General features: G+C 37.7%; 1 protein-coding gene across 1 annotated transcript in view; it reads left to right on the top strand.

The window, feature by feature from the left end:
* The window catches only part of PTPRD (protein tyrosine phosphatase receptor type D), a gene marked incomplete at its 5' end in the record, with an annotated part of 283,346 nt that overhangs the window by 61,352 nt on the left and 201,366 nt on the right, over positions 1 to 20,628 (top strand). Inside the window, one exon of the mRNA XM_084225157.1 lies at positions 2,568 to 2,709. Within this exon, the coding sequence (XP_084081283.1) occupies positions 2,568 to 2,709 (142 nt within the window). The remainder of the gene's footprint in view (positions 1 to 2,567; positions 2,710 to 20,628) is intronic.

Genomic DNA, 20,628 nt, shown 5'->3' with positions numbered 1-20,628 from the left:
CCTTATTTTAAACAGCTTTTCTTGCTGTTCAAAGTAAGGCTGTTAATTCATGCCATAGAATCTGTAAATAAGAAAAGAACAACAGTAGAAATGAGATTCAAAAAGTACATTTGAAACATTTGGGAAGCAAGAAATGTCTTGAGATTTTCAGCTGAACCAATAAGAGAATATTTAGTTTGGTTTCTTTCACATTAGTATTTTGTATATTTCTCTGAGTTGCTTAGTGATGACAGACACCAAAATGTTTTGCCAGAACACCTGTCTTCATATAGTAAATACAGCTGGAAAGGATTCTATTGGTCCATCTTATCCACATGCTTTCCCAGGGATGCTGGGTGTTAGTTTGTTATAATTCAATAAACTTGGAAAGTCTCCTACAGGGTTTAATGAAACTTGTCATGATTACCTGTGCCCCATGGGAAACCAGAACTCTTGCTGGAACTTGATGTATGTAGCAATTGGGAAGCAAATAGTTTATTTCTTCTCTCTTGACTGTTTATATATTTGAAGACTATTGTCATTGAAATTTCTTTCTTACCAGCTAATTCTCCCAACTTATTGACAATAGCAGTGAAAGCTAGGCAGGGCATCTGAAATTAAAATATACAGTAAGACCTCGAGGGTCTTCTCTAGTAATCTTTCAGCTTTTATTTATATTACAGATATAGACTCTGAATGAGGATCCTTTTTTCTCCTCTTCCTGCAAATTAATTCAAATAATAGGAATTACATATATCTGCTTTAATTTGCTGAGAAGTCCTTCTCAGAGGAACTTAAAAAAAACAGAGAAGGGAAAAATAAAAGTTGAAAATTACATCATTCTACCCTGTGTGCAAAAATGCTTTTATTAAAAAATCTCTGTCATAAAAAAATAAAATCTCCTCCAGTAGATGAGGAAGAGATAGGAATTAACTAGCTGTGGCATGCAGGAAAGGGGAGAACTCATTGCACGAAAAATAAATCTCCTTTACGATACATATTTTTGAGACACCAGACTTGAAACTTAATCTCTGCAGTATTTGCCGAATCCAATCTGCTGCAATTGTTTTCAGTGTCGGTCCAGATACATTTATTCAGCATTCAGGTTTAAACAATAGCAATTAATCTATTTTAAATATGTCTGTGAGTATTCGGATCCTGTGCTCTCATTTTATATCTCTAAATTGTTAGTCTGACTGCTTAAAGACTTTGATTTTTTTTCCCCTTATAAATGTCAATTTATTGAGAATTCTAGTTATTCCTTTAATTGTGGATTGGGTGGATATTTTATCTTATCTAGACTGGTTTAAGATGGCTTTACTGGAAGAACAAGAAAAATGCATCCTGTGAACTATCAAACAAATTCAGTATCAAAGTACCCCAGGGTTCCTTTCTTACTTGCACCTCTCCCAATGCTAAGTAGAAACTGAGCGATTCCTACGATGGGAATAGTGAGATGCAGGGCATATTTACCATAATTTCTAACCCTGGACTTCATAGCTCTCTTTTGTCAACATGTACAGTGATCTCGTTGGTTGCGTGTGTGAAAATGAGACAGGAGGACACAAACATACGTGCAGACAGACATATATGTAAATCATGTGTGCATGTATATATAGATTATGGACAGATAATAATTATTTTGTAGAGAAAAACAAAACAAAAAATTGTGACCATCCTTTGTTTATAAGTACCATTTATCTGTTGGTAGTACTGGTGTCTCTCAGTGATTTTTAAAATTTCTTTTTAAAAAAGTAGATTAAAGAGATTACTGCTATTACTTAACTATTAAAAAGGTTTTTCCAGGACCTGCAGAGCATTGAAGCACTCACCAATATTTGATGGGATTCTGACTTCAGATTAGAAGGAAATAAGATCTTTTTAGTGAATTTTCTCATATAAATGTTATTACTTCTTGTGTGTATATTGCAATTTTAAAACTAAGTCTTAGAAGTTTTGCTGTACTATTTAGCCTCCTAAATGATCACTTTGTTAGATAAATTTACTTATTTTGTGGGTTAAATACAAAGCTAAACTGAGTCATCCTGTTTAGTTCAGAAATTGCAGACAGTTATTAACTTTGGAGCCAAATGAGTGAGTGAGCTGCACTCTGTGAGTAGAGAGGGAATATAGCTGGCAGCAATTAAAATGAATGTAACTGTCATTTTAAGGTAAAGTACTTTAGCTAAGAGAATTGAGAAGCATTGGTGGTTAACTTCAGAATAAGAGAGCATTAAGTCAGACTTTTTTTCTTAGAGCCCTTGTTTGCTGGCATGTTTTTTTGTTTGTTTTTGTTTTTGTTTTTTTGCAGGGGTTATTTTTTGTTGTTTGTCCATTTGGTTTTTGCCCTGTATTTCTTGAAGCTATATTAAAGTGGCCACTGAGTACTCACTGACAAGCAATGCATGTTCCAAGTATTGCTGCTTAAACATTTTCCCATATGGCTGGAATTTGTCCTGCTACATAAACTTGAGAAACGAACCTGTCTTTGGTGACTGGAATACCAACAGGCCCCTGTTCATGAGCAGATTAGCTGAGGGGTGGGTATTTGTAACAACACCTGTGACAGCTTTTGTTTCCTTTTATAGGTAATAGAGTTTGATGATGGATCTGGATCAGTTCTCAGAATACAGCCACTGCGCACACCCCGAGATGAAGCCATTTATGAGTGTGTGGCTTCCAACAGTGTTGGCGAAATAAGTGTGTCCACGAGACTCACTGTTTTACGTGGTAAGTTCTTTCTAAACATGACCAATTCACTTCATAGAGCTTAACATACTGCCTTGTTGTAAAGCAGAGGATCCTCTCTGGCAGTGGTAAATGCAGTTCTTTACAAATGGACCTCGCTATAGTCCCATTGCTGTTCATTATAAACTTTTTTAAAAAATACTCAACTGCTGTGTTTGTGACTTTTGACCATAAAATGGTAATGTGAGAATGTAGGGTATGACAGAATAGACTGAAGAAAAAAAGAAATAAGTGAAACAGGAGTGCCACACACAACAGGTTATCAATTACTACTCAAGCCAGTCACTTTATGAAAGCACTTGATTCACATTTTGGTGCTGCCCTGGGTACCTTAGATTTGTTCAGTCAGCATTTACACAGAAATTTGCTCAATTAACAGTGAATTTGAAAAGTTGCATGAACAGTTTTTAGATGAAGTTAAGCTGCTGCAGAATTTCTCCCACAAGAAGCAATCATAAAAAAGGTGAAGGCTTCTTCCACTTCAGATATATGTCACCTGAACTGTATTACTTCAGTAAGAAGTTTTTGAAAACAGTATTCAATATTTTCAACTCTGTTAGGGGTGAGGATATTAATGTACTGCCAAGCCTACTGTCTAGATAACATTCAGGGGAGAAAATACTAGTAGTCAAATGCCCTGAACATTTTGTTTTGTCATCTGGAAGTGAATAGACACTGGATTTGGAGACACTTCATGAAATACCACACTCTTCAGTTTGCAGGGCTGGCTTTATGGCTGAAAATTACTGTCTTGTATTTTGATATTACATGGCATTACAAGGTTTGTGAAATTACTAGGTGCCTGTTTATAGGAATTGAAGATGATTAAACAGCTTTACAGAATTTAGAGGAAAATCTGTGGAATGTGTAATTACAATATGTTTTTTTCTTGATCCTCTATCCCAAGGAAGTTTTCTTTTTTCGTGTTATTCTCCAGAGTTCAATTTTTACTAGAAAAAAAAGTTTCTATAATTTTATTAGCTATTTTAATCATTGTTCGGACATTAATGTTGGAGACAGCTAGCAACACTATGTGCATATAAAAACTAACTCTAAGGACATACTTTTTTTTTTCTTAGAGGAAATATTTATATTTTTTTCTTAGAGGAAGCATTTAAAATTCTTACCTCTAATGACATGTTTATTCCTTATCTTAAAAATTCTTCCCAGTCAAGCCAATGAAAACAGGAAGATTCATATATTGATGTTTTAACAGCACTGTGGACCTGTTCTTGACTCCCTTAGATAAGGTTTTGCCTTTATAAACTGATAGGAGGACTTTTTATGTACAGTTTCCACATTGTTGAAAATGAACATAAAATGACATTTTATATTCCATTAGAAATTTTGCGAACTAAAGGAGGACTGGGAGGAGGAGCAAGGAAAAGCAAAAACAGTATGAAAACTCAGGTGGAAATAATATTCTTTGTATTCATAGTTTCTTGTAATGTATTTACAAGACTACAGGTCATGAAATGAGTATGCATGTGTTTTGAAAGAGAGTAGTCTAAACTGAAGTTCTCATTTTGGCTTTTGTAGAGAAGCAACAGCCCTTATGCCTCTCCACCAAGAACCACAACAGTTGCAAAAGATAGAGGGGGCATCTGGACTGACTGTACAATGTGGTCTGTTTCTTTACAAGTCCTATTGATTATAAATAGCTTTTTGGTAACAAATATGTAGCTTTGCTGCCTATTCTTTGCTTGATTGTAAGAGAAATAATAGTGTCTCAGTGCCTACTTCTGACACACTAGTATTGCATCCTGTTTTAAAAGCAATACATAATGATATACATATGCAAATGATGAATGAAAAAATTCTTATTGGTTATGAAGTTAAAATTAAAATAAATTTAAATTTAAATTATTTTTTTAATTAAAACCACTGAAATATAAAGATTGAGAATTTTATCCAACCGTAATACATATGGCTTTTGCAACTGCGGAAATATATTTGCCCCAGGAGTAGATTTATGGATTTAATCTGAAACTAGGAACATATGAGAACTCATGAACATACTGTGACTGTGGATTTAGATAAAGGGGTAATGTCATAGAAAGCAAGGAGCCTGCAGAGAAAAAGGACATTATTAAGAAGTTTTGATGGGGTTAAAATTTGAATTGCTAAAAATACAATGGTTTGCTGTATTACTTCCCAAGACACGGCATAATTCAGTGCTAAGGGCATTAGCCTGGAAGATAATTCTATTATTGCAAAGCCTCTACTTTGCAAACTTACACAAATCTTAAACTTGTACAGTCTGCAACAGTAGAAAGCTGTTGTTTTGGAAAAACACTCCATTGATGATGCTTTTTTGGGAAAGAGTGCCTCTGCCTCACATAGCTGCTGTAGGAATAAATATATACTATAGATGTCAACAGGAATTAACTAGATTTAATGAAATACAAGAGAGAGTAGAGTGAGTTGGAGCTGTGATTGCTTACGCTTTACTCGTCCCTGTGGTATGTATGCGACTCTGGGTTACATAGGTTATTTAGGCAGAAGATGCCTATATAACTTTCATATGTTCTTTTAATTGCTCTGCAGTGGTTCTGCCACAGACCCAGCTTGTCATTTGTGCCTCTTTGGAGATGTCACCCAGAGGTGGAAGTCAGATTTTACTCAGAATTCAGCCTACAAGTATTGCAACCCTAATATGGAATGTCAGTGAAATCAGGATAATTCCAGGAGCAGAACTATCTACCTACATTCATTTTGTTTGATTGTTTCTTTCACAAATCCCGGCTTGACTACTACAAATAATTTATGCAGCATGGAACACCAACATTTTTTTCTGATATGTCTGTGTCTTTACAACTAAATTTGTCAGTTTTTCTCTGTGGCCATATAGAGTAACTAGTTCCATGCATTACAGATCCTGCTACCATGTTTTGTTAGGTTCCTATTCTATGACCAATTCTTAGTATTTGGGTCTCAAAGAATTACGAATATAAATAAATTTTTAGCTTATAGGTCTTAGAAATTTACAGTGTGAGAAGGAAGAAGGGCAGAAAAGGCATCTACAGATGATAACATTTCAAGGCCTTACCAGAGATAAAATATTGGGTTCTTTTTTCTGTTACTAGAGTAACAGAAAAAGTAAATCAGGAAACATTCCAGACTAAACTTGCACTTGTTAGGTTGAATATTGTGAGAGTCTGGACCAAGAATGAATGTCTGAGATAACTGGAAACTGCTTTTGGTTTTCTGTATGTAAAGAAGTTGGCTGCTTTCCATGACAGATTCACCCATATGAAAACGCTGAATTTGAAGGGAAGCAAGGCTTGAAAAGAGAAGTCTGTAAGTTGGCTGTTGGAGACAGGCTGACAAGAGTAGTCAATACAATTTAGTTTGGAGGTTTTTGTTTTGCGAGTTTGTGCTGAGAACCATAAGAGTGGAACAGTGCTTTGATTCTTTTATTTATTGGTGCTTAATACACATGCCTTTCTGGCCAAGAATGTCAGTGGTGTCCTGGGGGGCATTAGAAGGAGCATTGCCAGCAGGTTGAGGGAGGTGATCCTCCCCCTTCTCTGCCCTGGTGAGGCCACGTCAGGAGTTCTGTGTCCACTTCTGGACACCTCTGTAAAAGAGAGACATGGAACTCCTGGAGCAAATCTAGCAAAGGTCTACAAAGATGATGAGGGGACTTGAGCATCTCTTCTGTGAGGAAAGACTTAAGGAAATGACCATGTGTAACCTGGAGAAGAGACAGCTGAGAGGGGATCTTATCAATGTCTTTAAGTGAAAGTAAAGTGCAAAGATTATGGACCACGCTCTTCTCAGTTATGCCAAGCAAAAGGCAGACAAGAGGCAGCAGGAAGAAAAACTGATGCACAGGAAGATTCATCTGAATATTAAGAAGAATTTAGTGCGGATGTAACTGTGCACTGCAGCAGATTGCCTAGAGGGGTTGTGGACTGTCCCTCACTGTGGATATTCAGGAACTGTCTGGATGCAATCCTGTGCAATGTGAGCTCAGTTGACCGTGTTTGAGCAGGGAGGTTCGACCAGATGATCCCACTGCAGTGCCTTTCAACCCTACCTGTATTGTGATCCACGTATAAGCATAAAAAGAAACAAGGTGTAGGATGTTCCTACTCCCCAGACATCAGAGATGAAGTAGCTTTCCTTTTGCTGTCCATTCATTTCATGTTAAAGCCACCTAAATCTGTTTTTAGGTCTTCCAAATGGTGGATATCAAACCTTTTTCCTTGTTGTAGAACAAGAGTTCTAGTGTCATATATAAGTCTATAAATTGTTCAGGAAGAAGGAAATAGCTGCTTTCTTCTAGTGAAGAAACCAGCAGCAATTCTGTTCAGTTAATTTTCAGGAATCCCGGTTTTCATTTTTAAAAATATTTTAATGGTTATTTCTTTATTAAGTTTTGTCAAGACCCTGAGGGCATGAAGAAGCCTTAGCTTCAACTACTAGGTATATGAGTAAAGCACAGAAGTGTGCAGGTTGTAAGTAAAAATGTAGAGCACAATACATATATATTCTAATGTTGCTCCTGTTTGCTCTATTTTTCTTGTTGTCTGGAAAGTAAAGAGAGACACTACAACAGGGCATTTATGCAGAAGGCAGTTTGTTTGTCTTGAGCCACAATTTTCTCTTACTCTTGTTGATTATGTTAATACTCTTCATTACAAAAATACTGATACACTGCATTAGTGTACCACACGCAGTATATAAGCCTGAAAGAAGTAAAATTTCTGTAGAAAGTGTCTAGGGTGGTTATTCCATTTTATGTTATTAGAAACTGATCGATTCAATGTCAAACATTCACTGCTGCATAAAGTGAAATTTAAAAAAAAGGAGAAATATTTACTGTATAGTGTGTCCCTGTCCATTGAAACCCACAGATATTGAAGCAATTGTGAGAGATTTTTATGAGGCTCTCAGAAGTGCACAACATTTCCACATTAAAACAGAAAACAGCACCAAATGGAGACAAAAGCAGCCAACAAAACAAAAAAGGCCCCCAAACAATTCCAAATCAGAAATGATAAATCCAAGGTATTACAGCTTTTGTTTCTGCTGCTAGCAATAGATTCAATGATAATACAAGCTCATTTCTGTATTTTCACTCTACCTGGTAGTACTGAAATGAGAAGGAGCTATTATGAAGTAACCTGTCATCTGAGACAGCTATCTTAGAGGGCACAGAAATTAGACAAATGGAGTGGCAGGGCTGTAGTGTTAGAAAATGTGCAGTGGGATGTCTCTGATTTCTAGACAAATGGGAGGAAGGACTGTACATATTCTGGATATTAACTGCACAGTAGGAGAAATTTTCTGTGTTTCAGCTGGAACTGTATAAATTATGTACACCAGTGTTTATCTGAAACTGTTTGCTGTATAGTCACAGTGATTAATGTCAGGTGGTTGCTAGTAGGACAGGCTTTTGAAAGTGGAATGAAGAGAAATAAGGGAACTGAGAAAATACCTGTGCATGAGCTTAATACACTGGAAAGACATTTATCTCAATCATATATTGCATGATAAGACTTTTGAAGAGCCAAAGGAGTATCATTCTGCAAAACTTCCTGAACTTTCAGTAGTCATGCTATGTGTAGCACTTTGTGACCAGAGCTAGCATGTTCATTACAGTCCTATTTTTATTAAGCCTCTTTTTGAAGAGGAATGTTGTTGTTCCTGCTGAGAAAATGCTACTTTAGAGTTTATGTTGTAAAGCCTCTCCTGGGTAGCTGTGCAGGGAGGATTAAGAAACTAAACACCGCTGCTTGAAAATCACACAGGATTTTGTGAAATAGTGAAACAAAAGGTGAGGTAGCCAATACAACCCAATACAACCCAGCCAATACAATAGCATGCAGATTTCTTGGAATGGCTTATGAAATAGTACAGACTTAGAAATATTTGTCTGTAATGTTATAAAATAATTTGAAGTATTTTCTTTGGCTATGCAAAAATTATGTTTTGCAAATAAAGATTAACCTTCCATGCAGTACAATTTTAAATACTTAATTTACTGATCTTTATAAAGAAAAAGTGATGAGATTTAACTGGTAGCCAGAAAAGGGTACAAAAGAATAATGAAATACACATCTCATATTCCGTAGCTGAGTTCAAAGATACTGTATATTTCAGTTCTGTTAATTGCAAACATGGACATGGTAGTGGTTTAGGAAATACTGCGCCTTATAAATTCTGAAACAATAAGTAAACATACAAGGGTCTATCACTGTAAGTACATGATTCAGTGTGTTGAGTTCAGTTTTTAGGTATATGCACTTGAGTGTGCTGATTTAAGAGGTGTTATTGTTGACTTTTGTGTAGTTCTTAAAAAACTTTGTTGTAATAATTTAATATATATGAAAATAATTTAATAACTCCTGTAAGTATTGTGAGAAGTTTCTGGCAAGTGCCTCACCTAGTTTTTTTATGCCTAGTACTTTTAAAAATATTTCCACTCATGTTTCTATATGAAAAACTTATCAAATACATTTTTTTTCAATCAGGGAATGTTTTGGTTTCTTTTTTTCCATAGTTTGAATTTTACAAATTTTCCCTTCTCTTGCACAACATTATTTTATAAATAACCCACTACAGTCATGAATTTAAAGCCATACATTAGAAATCTTTTTTCAAGCTATAGAGATGTCACTTTAGAAAATTAATGAAACAGCAGTCCGAGATTTCTTAATTATCATTGTAAATTCCTGTAGTCAAAATTTTCAGAGATCATTTACTTTGGAAAAACAAGAGTAGGCTGATGTAAGATCTTAAAAGATGTAATAAGAAGGTATCTGTAGATACCAGATTTTTTTGAGAAATCTCTCCTAACTCTTTCCCTACATTTTTTTACAGGTGACATTTAATTCATCTCTTTATCATCCTGCATATTCTTTTCAGATGATTGATTGTTCCGTTGTATTTTCTAGATCAACTTACATGGAGAAAGTTTTCCTGCTGCCAGTTACCACCTATCATGTCTTTGCAAAGGTCTATTTTACCTACTTCTAATTCTCAATGAATTTCATGTTGCTGAATTTCATCTAGCCAAATTTCTGTTTTACATAAAATACTGTAAAGTTACCCAGTTCAGTTTCACATATTTCGGCATAGGATTAGTTTTACTTTATGAAATATTGGCAGTAGTACAAAATCATTTATGCCGTACCTTTTTACAGCAGTTTGATGTTCCTAAGAGACAAACATCGTCTTCAAATCACTATTATGGCTAGACTATATTGTATTTGTAGTTATTGTGTATATCCATGAAAGAAAATAAACTTATGGATGATGATTCCTAAAAGGATATCTCACAGTTGTGATCTAAGAAGAGAAACTGAAATACTGGTGGACAAAAGCAGAGCAGCTCTGTTTAGCTTGAAAGAGTTCTTCATCGACAGTTTTGGCTAAGAATGTACACCTGTTAAATAGTTTCAGACAACTAAGCTAAGACACTTTCAGACACTTTCAGCTAAGTGACTAATTTTAGCATGACCTCCATTTAGGTATTCCCATTCTGCTATCTCATGACTGCAGATAGAATTATTGGCATTTTTCATAGCCACCATGACTATATGTTGGCTGCTTGTAAAATGAAAATTAAGCCATGTTGAGCAGATAAATTTTTTAAAACATGTTTGTTTTATCCTTTTATTTCCCCACTCACTTATTGATACCTATGATGATTCAATCCTGTTTCACAGATGGCCATCCTTACATCATCAGAAATCTGTCACAAGCAAATGATAGTAAGAAGAATGGAAAAGGAAATATTAGGGGGAGGAGTAATATTTCTCCTACCAGCAGAATCAGTACCAGGTGATGTAAGATCTGAACTAAAACATTAAATATCCTAACATAAGAGCCGTGACCTGCTATATACAATAAGGAACCATTTTGATCTGGTTCGTTAGAGACCCAAATAGAAGGAGCATATGGATGTGATGTTAAAAATTATCTTTACAAGAAAAGGTGGAGCTTGTCTTCATTTTTGCAGGTTATCCATTTCTGTGAGTGCTCATGTCTTATCAAGTGTACAGTTAGGGTGACAGAAATGTTTGCTGAAATGTGGGATGTGTTTGACGCTAGTGTACTGAGGTGACAGTAAGATTAAATACATTTTGATGTAATAAGTGCTAATCTTCAAATACAGAAAAATCCCAGTAAGAAAGCTTTTTCACATATATATGAAAAAGTAATTTAGAAATTAGAGAAAGCTTATGTAATACCTTGGCTTGCTTAGCCTGGCAATAGGTATTTAAATAGTATTTATTAGTGTAATTCCTAAGGTTTCAAGGATTTGACATAGGAACCAAAAAATAAAATGAAGAACACATACTTAAGTATTCAAAGTATTTTTGGCAAACATGCAGACATCAAAAGGAAGATGAAATTCAACAGACCTTGACAAAACAAAAATACTCTTTTTATTAGGACTAGAAATGAAACAGTTCTGAAGTGGTGACTTTCAGTTGATTCCACAAAGGAAAGGAGGCTTTGTTGCATTAGTGTGGCAGGAGGTTGAAAGAACTGTGATTTAAGTGGCTCTGCTGGGAGGGAGAAACTTACAAATACTCAAAGGCTTACACAGGATATAAAATCCTGGTGTAATGTATATAACTTCTAGTATTTTCAGTGCTTGGCTTTAACTGCTGTAAAGTGCTGCACCTGGCTCACTACTCTTCTATTTAACTTCATAGCAAGATGCAGTTCTTGCTACTGGTTCAGTAGCAAATTAAATTTCTTCACTTACAAATGAATAAAACATGTAAAATCATGTCTTATGTCCATAGAGATTTAAACTATTTTATTTAAATGATTTACTGTTACAAAAAATATACTGTGAGGTAAGATGTTAGATAGTGATAGTAGCATTTTAGCACTTTTGTGTATATTGAATGCATCTTGTGACCTACAATGTCAGTGCATGCTTAATATGACAACAGCAAAACAGAATAATGAAGAAATTCTTCAAGTGGAAACACTTCAGCAAACTTTTTAGTCAAATACAGTCAAAAAGCACTGATTAGAGCCAGGTGTTCCATTAGGGTGTTTAGCGCACCTGAATCTTGGCTTGTGACAGTGGTCTTTCGTGACATTTACATATTTCAGGGTATATTAACAATGAATATGTAAACCATTGTTATTACCTGAAGTATTTTTATTATTGTCACTGCATGACCCCTTTGCATTATCCAGCAAAGGTCTTGGGAGTCTGAGAAGGTCCCTGCTGACTGGAAACTTGCCAATATTACTCAATTTACATGAAGGGTGTGCAGGAAAACCCAGGAAACTACAAATGATAGTTCTAGCCTCAGTTCCTGGAGAAAATGATGCTGGGTACTTTTGAAATGCATTTAAAGAACAATGCAATTAACATTGGTTCACAAAGGTGATTCACAAAGGCCCTGTTTACCTAATTCAATATCCATCTGTGATATCCTCCAAGTGAATAAAGAGATGGGTGGATGAGGCTTTTCTGGATTTTAGTAAGGCTGTCCCTCACAGCATCCTTTCATAAAAAGTTGTCCAGTTGTGGAATAAGAGGGTTCACAATGCTGTGGGAGAAGAACTGGCCGAATGTCAGGGCTGAAAGTGGGGCTATATCTGTCTAGCAGCCACATATCAGGGGTGTTCCTCATAGATCTGTTGTAGGGTCAGTCCTGTTCAAAGTATTTATTCATTGTCTGTATATAGGAGAATGCACCGTTTTGTATCAGCACGTTTTCTGGTTGATACAAAACTGGGAGTTGATGTTGGCTCTTGCAGAGTCGTCTTGCAGACTTTTCTAGATGGCCTAAAACACTAGACAGAGATTACTGAGACAGAATTTAAGTTCATACGCCAAGTTCTTCACCTAGAGCACAAGATCACACTGAGGGAGATGTGACTGAATACCAGCTTTTCAGACAGGGATCTGGGGCTGTTGGTTGATGTTAAGCTCAATCTTGAGTCAATCTTGAGCCAGGAGGGCAGACTGCAGCCTGGGGTACATCAGACACAGCATCACCAGCCAGTCCAAAGAGGTGATTGTCCCACTGCACTCAGCAATAATGTGTGGCCTCACCCTGAGTGCTGGGTGCAGTGCTGGGCCCCACAATTTAAAAGATATTAAGGTCCTTGAATGCATTCAGAGCTTTGGGCTGACATAGTTTAAAGAAAAGGAGGCTAAGCTCTTACTGCTCTCTGCAGCTTCCCAAGGTGAGGAAGCAAGAGGGAGATGTGGATCTGTTTTTAATATCTAGAGATGAGATGCTTGGGAATGGTTATAAGTGGCATCAAAGGAGGTGCAGGCTGAACCTGAACCTCAGAAAGTATTTCTTTAACAAGACAGTGGAACAGGCTTCCTAGAGAGGTGCCTGAAGCCTGTCAGTGTTTATGAGGCATTTGGATAAGGCCATTAATACTTGCTTTAGCTTTCAGTCAGCCCTGAAGTGGTTGGGCAGTTGGATCTTTGCACATCACGTCCAAATGAAATATTTTATTCTATTCTTAATTATAATATTTATGTATTGTATATTACATGACATTCAATTATAATAAATATTATTTATTTGACTTCAGTTAAAAAAAAGATTATTTTAAGAAGAATGCTAAAAACTTTAGCTTCACAAATCCCTTGGTTTTCAATCAGCACAAGTTCTTTTTCTGAATGTAAAATCATCTTATTCTTTCCACGCTCATTCATATTCCCAGCCTTTCAAAAAATATTTTACTGGAACATTATAGCCTTGTATTTGTATCCTGTCTAACTCAACTAGGTCCTGTTCTTCATTACAGGGAAGATTCTTGTGAAGAAATCCATTTTTTATGATCACTGCTATGAATGGCAGTTAAAAAGTACTTTTTTTTAATAGCTTGAAATTCGGTGTGCCTAGCTTAGTACCCAGCTCAAAAGCTCATCTTAGCTCCCATACATTCCATTGTTTCACCTGTTGCACTGTCATGTTTTCACTAGGCCTGTAATTTATTTTCATAAAATATATCATCTTAAATGGCATTATCAGCCGAGCTGCTAAGATAAACAAATCTGTATAGACAACCTCTATCATAATGTTCACACAGAGATTTATTTGGGTTTTGGCTGTATAGATAAGGAAGTAGGCTATCTGGGAAACCCTCTTCATTATACCTGCCGCAAAATGACTTTCAAAGAAAGCGAATTGAGAGGCTGAAAAGTTGCCAGGTCTTTTTTTTTTTTTGCAAAATGCTGCTGTCACTTGGAACTTGATTAATGGCAAGAAGATGAAGCCAAGTGCAGAAAAGCCATTAGTAAGCCCAAAAGCAATCATTTTTTGTTCTGCAGTGTTACATATAGCAGACAGAGGTTTGAATTGAGAATACATTCAAGTCAGTGAAAAAAAGGTCTTCTTCTCTGGACTTCAAATCAGTCAAAACTTGAGTTTGGTCATTAGTTGCAAAATGTCAAAACCACAAAAGCAAGGAGAAAAACTTCTAATTTCATTAACATTTATCAAACCTGGAAACCTAAATTTAATCTTACTGGTAGTTCCTGTGATGGTACTGAGTGCTTTCTGTTTCTAAGGATACTTACATCATCAAAAAACTGCTTGTTGGGATATTTTTTGTTGAAGTCTTGAAACAGAAAGGTAAAGGGAGAGTGATATTTGTTGTTTAATGAGCTGTTTAAACTTAAATGACCGTGTAAGTAGATAGTCTTAAATGTGGCCTCATTTTCATATGAATGTACTGGTCTGAATGTACCATTTGGTTCCAGCAAGATCTTCCAGGATCTTTGGAGTTCCAGAATCTACATGGTTTTGGCATTAATACTGGCTGCTAACTCATGAGAGATGATTTTAAAAAATAGATTAATTTTTAAAATAAATGGTACATACATTTGAAACTGCTTCCCTTGTGAGAAGGTAGGAAGCTAAGCTGTGTGTATTGCAGTTTCTTATGAGTCAAATAAATAAGGCGATATTTCAGTTATTTATCGTGAGTGTCATTTATTCATAGAATCAGAGAATATGCTGAGTTGAAAGGAAACCATCAGGATCACAGAGTCCAACTTTGGCCCTGCCCAGGACAGCCCTGAGAGTCACACCATGTGCCAGGGAGCACTCTTTGAACTCTGTCAGGCTGGTGCCGTGACCACATCCCTGGGGAGTTGTTCCAGTGCCTCTGGGTAAAAATTCCTGATATCCAACCCAAATTTCTTCTGACACAGCTTCAGGCCATTCCCTCTGGTTCAGTCACTATCACCACAGAGAAGAGATCAGTGCCTGCCCCTCCTCCTCCCTTCATGAGGATGTTGCTGACTACAATGAGGTCTCAACAATTAGACCTCAGCTACCCCTATAAGGCTTCCTCTTGAAACCCTTTACCATCCTTGTGGTCCTCCTTTGAACACTAGTAGCTTTAAAATTCTCATATATTCTGTTGCCTAAAACTGCCCCCAGCCCTGGAGGTGAGGCTGTCCCAGCTCAGGGCAGAGCAGGACAATCCCCTGCCTTGCCTGGCTGGTGATGCTGTGCCTGATGCCCCCCAGGACAGGGCTGGCCCTCCTGGCTGCCAGGGCACTGCTGGCTCATGTTCAGCTTTCTGTTTACTGGGATATCCAGTTCTCTTTCCACAGCGCTGCTCTCCAGCCTCCCATTCCCCAGTCTGTCTGTACATCCTGGGTTGTTCCATCCCAGATGCAGAATCTGTAACTTTCCCCTTTTTCAACTTCATGTGGTTGTAGAGAGATATCTTTCTGCAGGGCCTCTCTGCCCACAAGAGAGCCAACAGCTTCTCTCAATTTAGTGGTGTTGGCAAACTTACTTAGTCTTCTTTTCAGTCCTGCATCTGATGCCATTTTGGTTTTTACCTTTTTTCTTTTCTATATTCTCTGTAGTCTTTACACAAATATTTGTAGCATTGTAACTTCCTATTGTAGCCGAACTTAAACATTTTCCTAGACAGAAAGACAAAGCATGTTTCAAAGCCCCTATCCTATATGTTTCTCCTTAGAATCCATGGCCAAAAAACAGCTCTTCAGACACATTTGCATCAACAAGGTTCAGTCCCATCGAAGGGGGGCAGAATTTAGAAGGGGCTTGGACTGGGTGGGAATTGCATCACCAGTTCTACTTCCAGTTGGTGCTTTTTTGTCAATTTACCAAACTTATAAAACTGTATGCACCCCTGTGGAGAATGGGCTTTCGTGGACATTTTTCCATAGCTGCCCCATGAGGCCTTCAATAAAGATTCACTTTGATATTAATTCCTATACTAATATTATCTCAAAAGTGCGTTGTTTTATTTATAGGTTGAAAAAGGCATCACATCCAAGTAGTTATGAAAATGTTGAAGAACTGGGCCAAGAATGGAGCCCTCTGGAACCCCACTGGTCCCCAGTCTGATGTCACCCCATTCACTGTAACCCCCTGTGCCGCAGCCATGAGCCAGTTGCTTGCCCATCACATGATGTGTGTATCCAGCTGTGGGCTGCACATTTTGTCCAGAAGGATCCTGTGAGAGACAGCATCAAAAGCTTTGCTGAAGTTCAAAAAGGTTATGTTAACTGGCTGTCCTAGATCAGCTAGGTGGGCTACCTGTCATAGAAGATCAGATTTGGCAAACAGGACTTCCCCTCATGAAGCCATGCTGGCTGGGACTGATGACTTTATTGTCCTCCAGGTGTTTTTCAATACCTCCCAGAATAATCTTCTCCATTATTTTACTGGACACTGAAGTGAGATTTACAGGTCTGTAGTTTCTTTCTGTGTGAGGGCATCCTTCCATTGAAAATCAAGACAACATTCCCCAGTTTCCAGTCAACTGGGACCTTTCCAGAATCCCAAGACTACTTAAAAATCATTGAGAGAGGCTTTATGATGACATCAGCTAACTCTTTGACTCTTGGATTAATCCCATGAGGCCCCATCAATTTATAGGGACCCAGCTCAAGCAGCAGATCCCACATAAGTTCAGGGTCAACTGGGATTTTATCATTATTGGAATCATGATCTTCCAGTTTGGGAAGTGTTAAAGATGAAGGCAAAGAATGCATTTAACGCCTTGGACTTGTCCATGCCTGTGTTTTTAAGGTGACCACCCTCATCCTGCAATGGGCCAGTGTTATTCCTACACTGCTTCTTGTCATTAACATGTTTGAAAAAAAAACTCCTTTTATTGCTCGCACTATTCTGTCCAGTTTCATCTCCATTTGAGCTTTGGTTGTACAATTTTTTTTCCCTACAGCAGTGAGCAGCATTTCTGTATACTTCCTGTGTCACCTGACCTTGCTTCCTCTGGGCACACACACCTTCCTTTTTCTCCTTATTTCCAAAAGATCCATATTCAGGCAAGCTGGCCTTCTGCCTCACCTGCTTGGCTTCCATTATTTGGAAATTGCCTACTCCTGTGCCCTTAGGAGGTGATGGCTAAAATGTGACCAGCCCTGATGGACCCCAGCACCTGCAAAAATGTTTTTCCCAGGTGACCTTACTCACTAATTCCCTGAGCATCTTGAAATCTGCACTCCTCATGTCCAGGATTGAGGTTTTGCTGACACTTTTCCTCCTGTGAACAGAGATTTTGAACTTGATTGCTTCATGGTCACTGTGGCCAAGACAGCCACCAGTCTCCACTTTGCTCACAAGATCATTTCTGTTGACAAGCAGCACATCATGGGAGGCATCTTTCTGAGCCGGCTCCCTTAGGATGTATTCCATAAAATTGTCGCCCAGGTTTTTCAGGAATCTTCTGGCCTGGATTGTGCCAGCTGTATGATGCTCCCATCTGATTTCTGGCAAGTTGAAGTTCCACAGAATAAGAAGGGCAGTTGACCTGGGAGTATCCCTTAGTTCCTCAAAGAAGTGATTCATTTGCATCATCATCCTGGCTAGGAGGGCTATAGTAGACTCCCAAGATGACATCTGAAATCTGAAATTAAAAAATTATCTGACATCTGAAATGAAAATCTGAATTAATTTTTTTGCCCCTTGATTCTTACCCAGGGGCTCTCAATTGTGACATTCCTGACTATGAGCTCCATACATTCCCTCTGTGATGTACCGTGCCACCCATCCACCTCTTCTCCCTGCCTGTCCCCCCTGTAACCATCCAACAGGACAATCCAGTCACAGAGCTCATCCCACCATGTTTCACTTATGCCAGTGATGTCAAATCTCTGGGGCTGGGGGCCAAGTTTATCTTCCTCATGCTGCATGCATTAGAGTAGAAACATCTCAGTCTGCTACATTTAAGCTAAAACCACTTGAAGATGCTGCAAGGATCCCATTAATGCTTGTTCCCTTAAGATTTGTCACACCATCCCATTGTTTGTTGCTGGCAGGGCTGATTTGGTCCCTTACCAAGCTACTTTGAGTCTCTATCAACAAGCTGTGCTAGCTCCTCTCTAGTGGAGTTCTAGTGTGCTAGAACTCTTTTTCCCCTCTGGGAAGGGTGCATCCCATCAGGTGTCAGTTACCCAGTGTTAGGTAGATCATCTCATGATCAAAACTCCCCAAACAACCCAAATATTTCTGATTACAAAAGCCTCAGCACTGACCTGATGGATCTGCCTATTCCTATAATGTCATCCCTTGTTACCAGAAGGATAGAGGAGCTCACTAGCTGTGCTCCTGATCCTTCAACCAATCATCCAGATAGCTAGACTGATGGGCAGAGAAAATGACATGAGGTTCAACAAGACCAGGTGCTGAGTCCTACACTTCGGCCACAACAATCCCAGGCAGCATTACAGACTTGGGACAGAGTGGATGAAGAGCTGTCCTGGCAAAAAAGGACCTGGGGGAAGAGGAAGCTCAGGGGAGACCTTATCACTCCCTACAACTCCCTGAAAGGAGGGTGTAGCCAGCTGAGGGTTGTCCTCTTCCCAGGGGCGCTCACAACAGGACAAGAGAACAGACTGTCTTAAGCTGTGCCCAGGGAGGTTAAGGTTGGGTATGGGACAGAAATTCTTCATGGGAAGGGTGATTAGGTCTCAGAAGGGGCTGCCCAGGAAGGTCACTGTTCCTGGAGGAAGGACTGGACTGGCAGCTCTTGCTGTGGTCTAGTTGACATGGTGGTGTTTGGTCATGGGCTGGACTTGATCTCAGGTGTCTTTTCCAACCTAGTTGATTCTGTGATTCTGGACATGTAATAACCTCTCAGCCTTCATTTTCAACACACCCTTGCCTGTGGTGTTCTGAGTCTTTCTCCACTACATTAATTTACTGACATGGATTTTATCATCTGAGAAAAGGAGAAGGGTGCAATAGGACATTAGTTGTTAGGATTGGAAAAGAAGATAAAGCCTCATGAGCAAGTTTATTGCAATTTCACATTAGGGGGCAGAGCAGAAGTAAAGGTAGAGGCTGAACTTAACTAAGAACAGGTTAGCTTTCATCTTCAGCTTCTAATGTAGGCTATTTTATACTCTGATGTCTGAAACATGTGTCACCTAAAAAATATGGTTTTTTAGGTGAACTGGAAACAGGAAGAAGTGTTTAGACAAGAATCCACAAATAAATTGTTTTCAGTAGCTCCAAAAATTCATTATATTTAATTTACTTCTGCATGTAAGAGGGAAACACATTCTCTCAGTAGCATAGTCACTTCCTGGTGCTCAGACAATGTAAATACATATATTTGAAATAATAAGCTAAGTTTAAAAAAAAATGACTATTTTAATAATTAAAATAAAGGGGTTGGGGAGTTTGATCTTTTAGGACTTCATTTTCTGCTGTCCTTTTCTTTTCATGAGCAAATAGTTGTATATTTCAAAGAAATTTTGGTCAAATCTTAAATACTGATGATGGGCCTGTAGTCAAGTAGTAGTGTTCGTATATTGAAATACTACCAGAATATGTATTTAAAAGCTACATATTATTAATTTAGATTATGGTAAATTATTCTTACTTTTAAACTAGCTCTTACTATTTTTTCCCCCCATATTTTCTCAATTATCTCAAGCATACTGATTACTCTCCTTAAAACAAGTGAAATAAATGTTCACATTTCATTAAAGAAAGAGGCATACTAAATCTGTTAGGAACTCTATTGAAACTGGTGTACATACTGATGAACTTTTGGATGCAGTCATTGGATCCAGCGTTTGAGCATTAGGTGGCACTAGTAGTAGAATTCAGAGTCAAGGAAAACTGTGCAAAGTTCAGGTAATGTTTTGAGTGATCACTTCTGAATTTTGTGTTCCAGAAAGTTGATAATTTATTTAATTTTCTGTATCTAGACCCATGTTATTAACAGGAAAAAATATGATGTATAGAGCAGGAAGCTGGATGTTCTCTGCTAAAGGCACAACTAATGTAATTTTTTGCTCTTATCAAATATTGGTGGAGTTTTTATAGTCTCAGTTTTGCCATGGGGACTTGATGCTTCCCATATTCAAAAGGATCTGCCAATTAACTTTAACAGTTGCAATTGTAGTTCAAGGCTCCTCGCCATAAGAAAATACTGTCTTGTAAGAACATTTTTATTAGGTAAAATCAAACAAATTCAAAATTTGTGTAACTTCAACATTCTAAATGATAAAATATAGAGGAAAAGATGAAATTACTTAAAACAGTAATGTACATGATTATTATTTCACAGGCAGGTAGTTATTCCTGACTGTTCTTGCCTCTTTTATGATTTACATTGTTTCTCCTGGACAATACTTTGGTTTTCCCTTTAGAAGTGGCTAGTTCTCTTGTACTGCATAATAATAGCACTCTCTGGATGGACTATGAAGATAGTGCAGCAAACACCAGTTTCCTTCTGTGAGAAAGTGACTTTGTCACAGCTCCTCTGTCCACATTTCTGTCCACATCCATCTGTCCAGCTGTGAAAAGCTCCTTTCATTTCTTTCCAGTGTTTATTAAAGCAAGGAGTAAAGGTCAGTTTTTGCCTCAAGTTTTTATTACTGATAGGCTGGCAAGAAAACTAAGATTAATTTTTCTAAGACAGGCCTGC

The sequence above is a fragment of the Fringilla coelebs genome (assembly GCF_963513975.1).
Source record: "Fringilla coelebs genome assembly, chromosome: Z".
NCBI lineage: Eukaryota > Metazoa > Chordata > Aves > Passeriformes > Fringillidae > Fringilla > Fringilla coelebs.
This window is presented reverse-complemented; position numbering and strand designations above follow the sequence as displayed.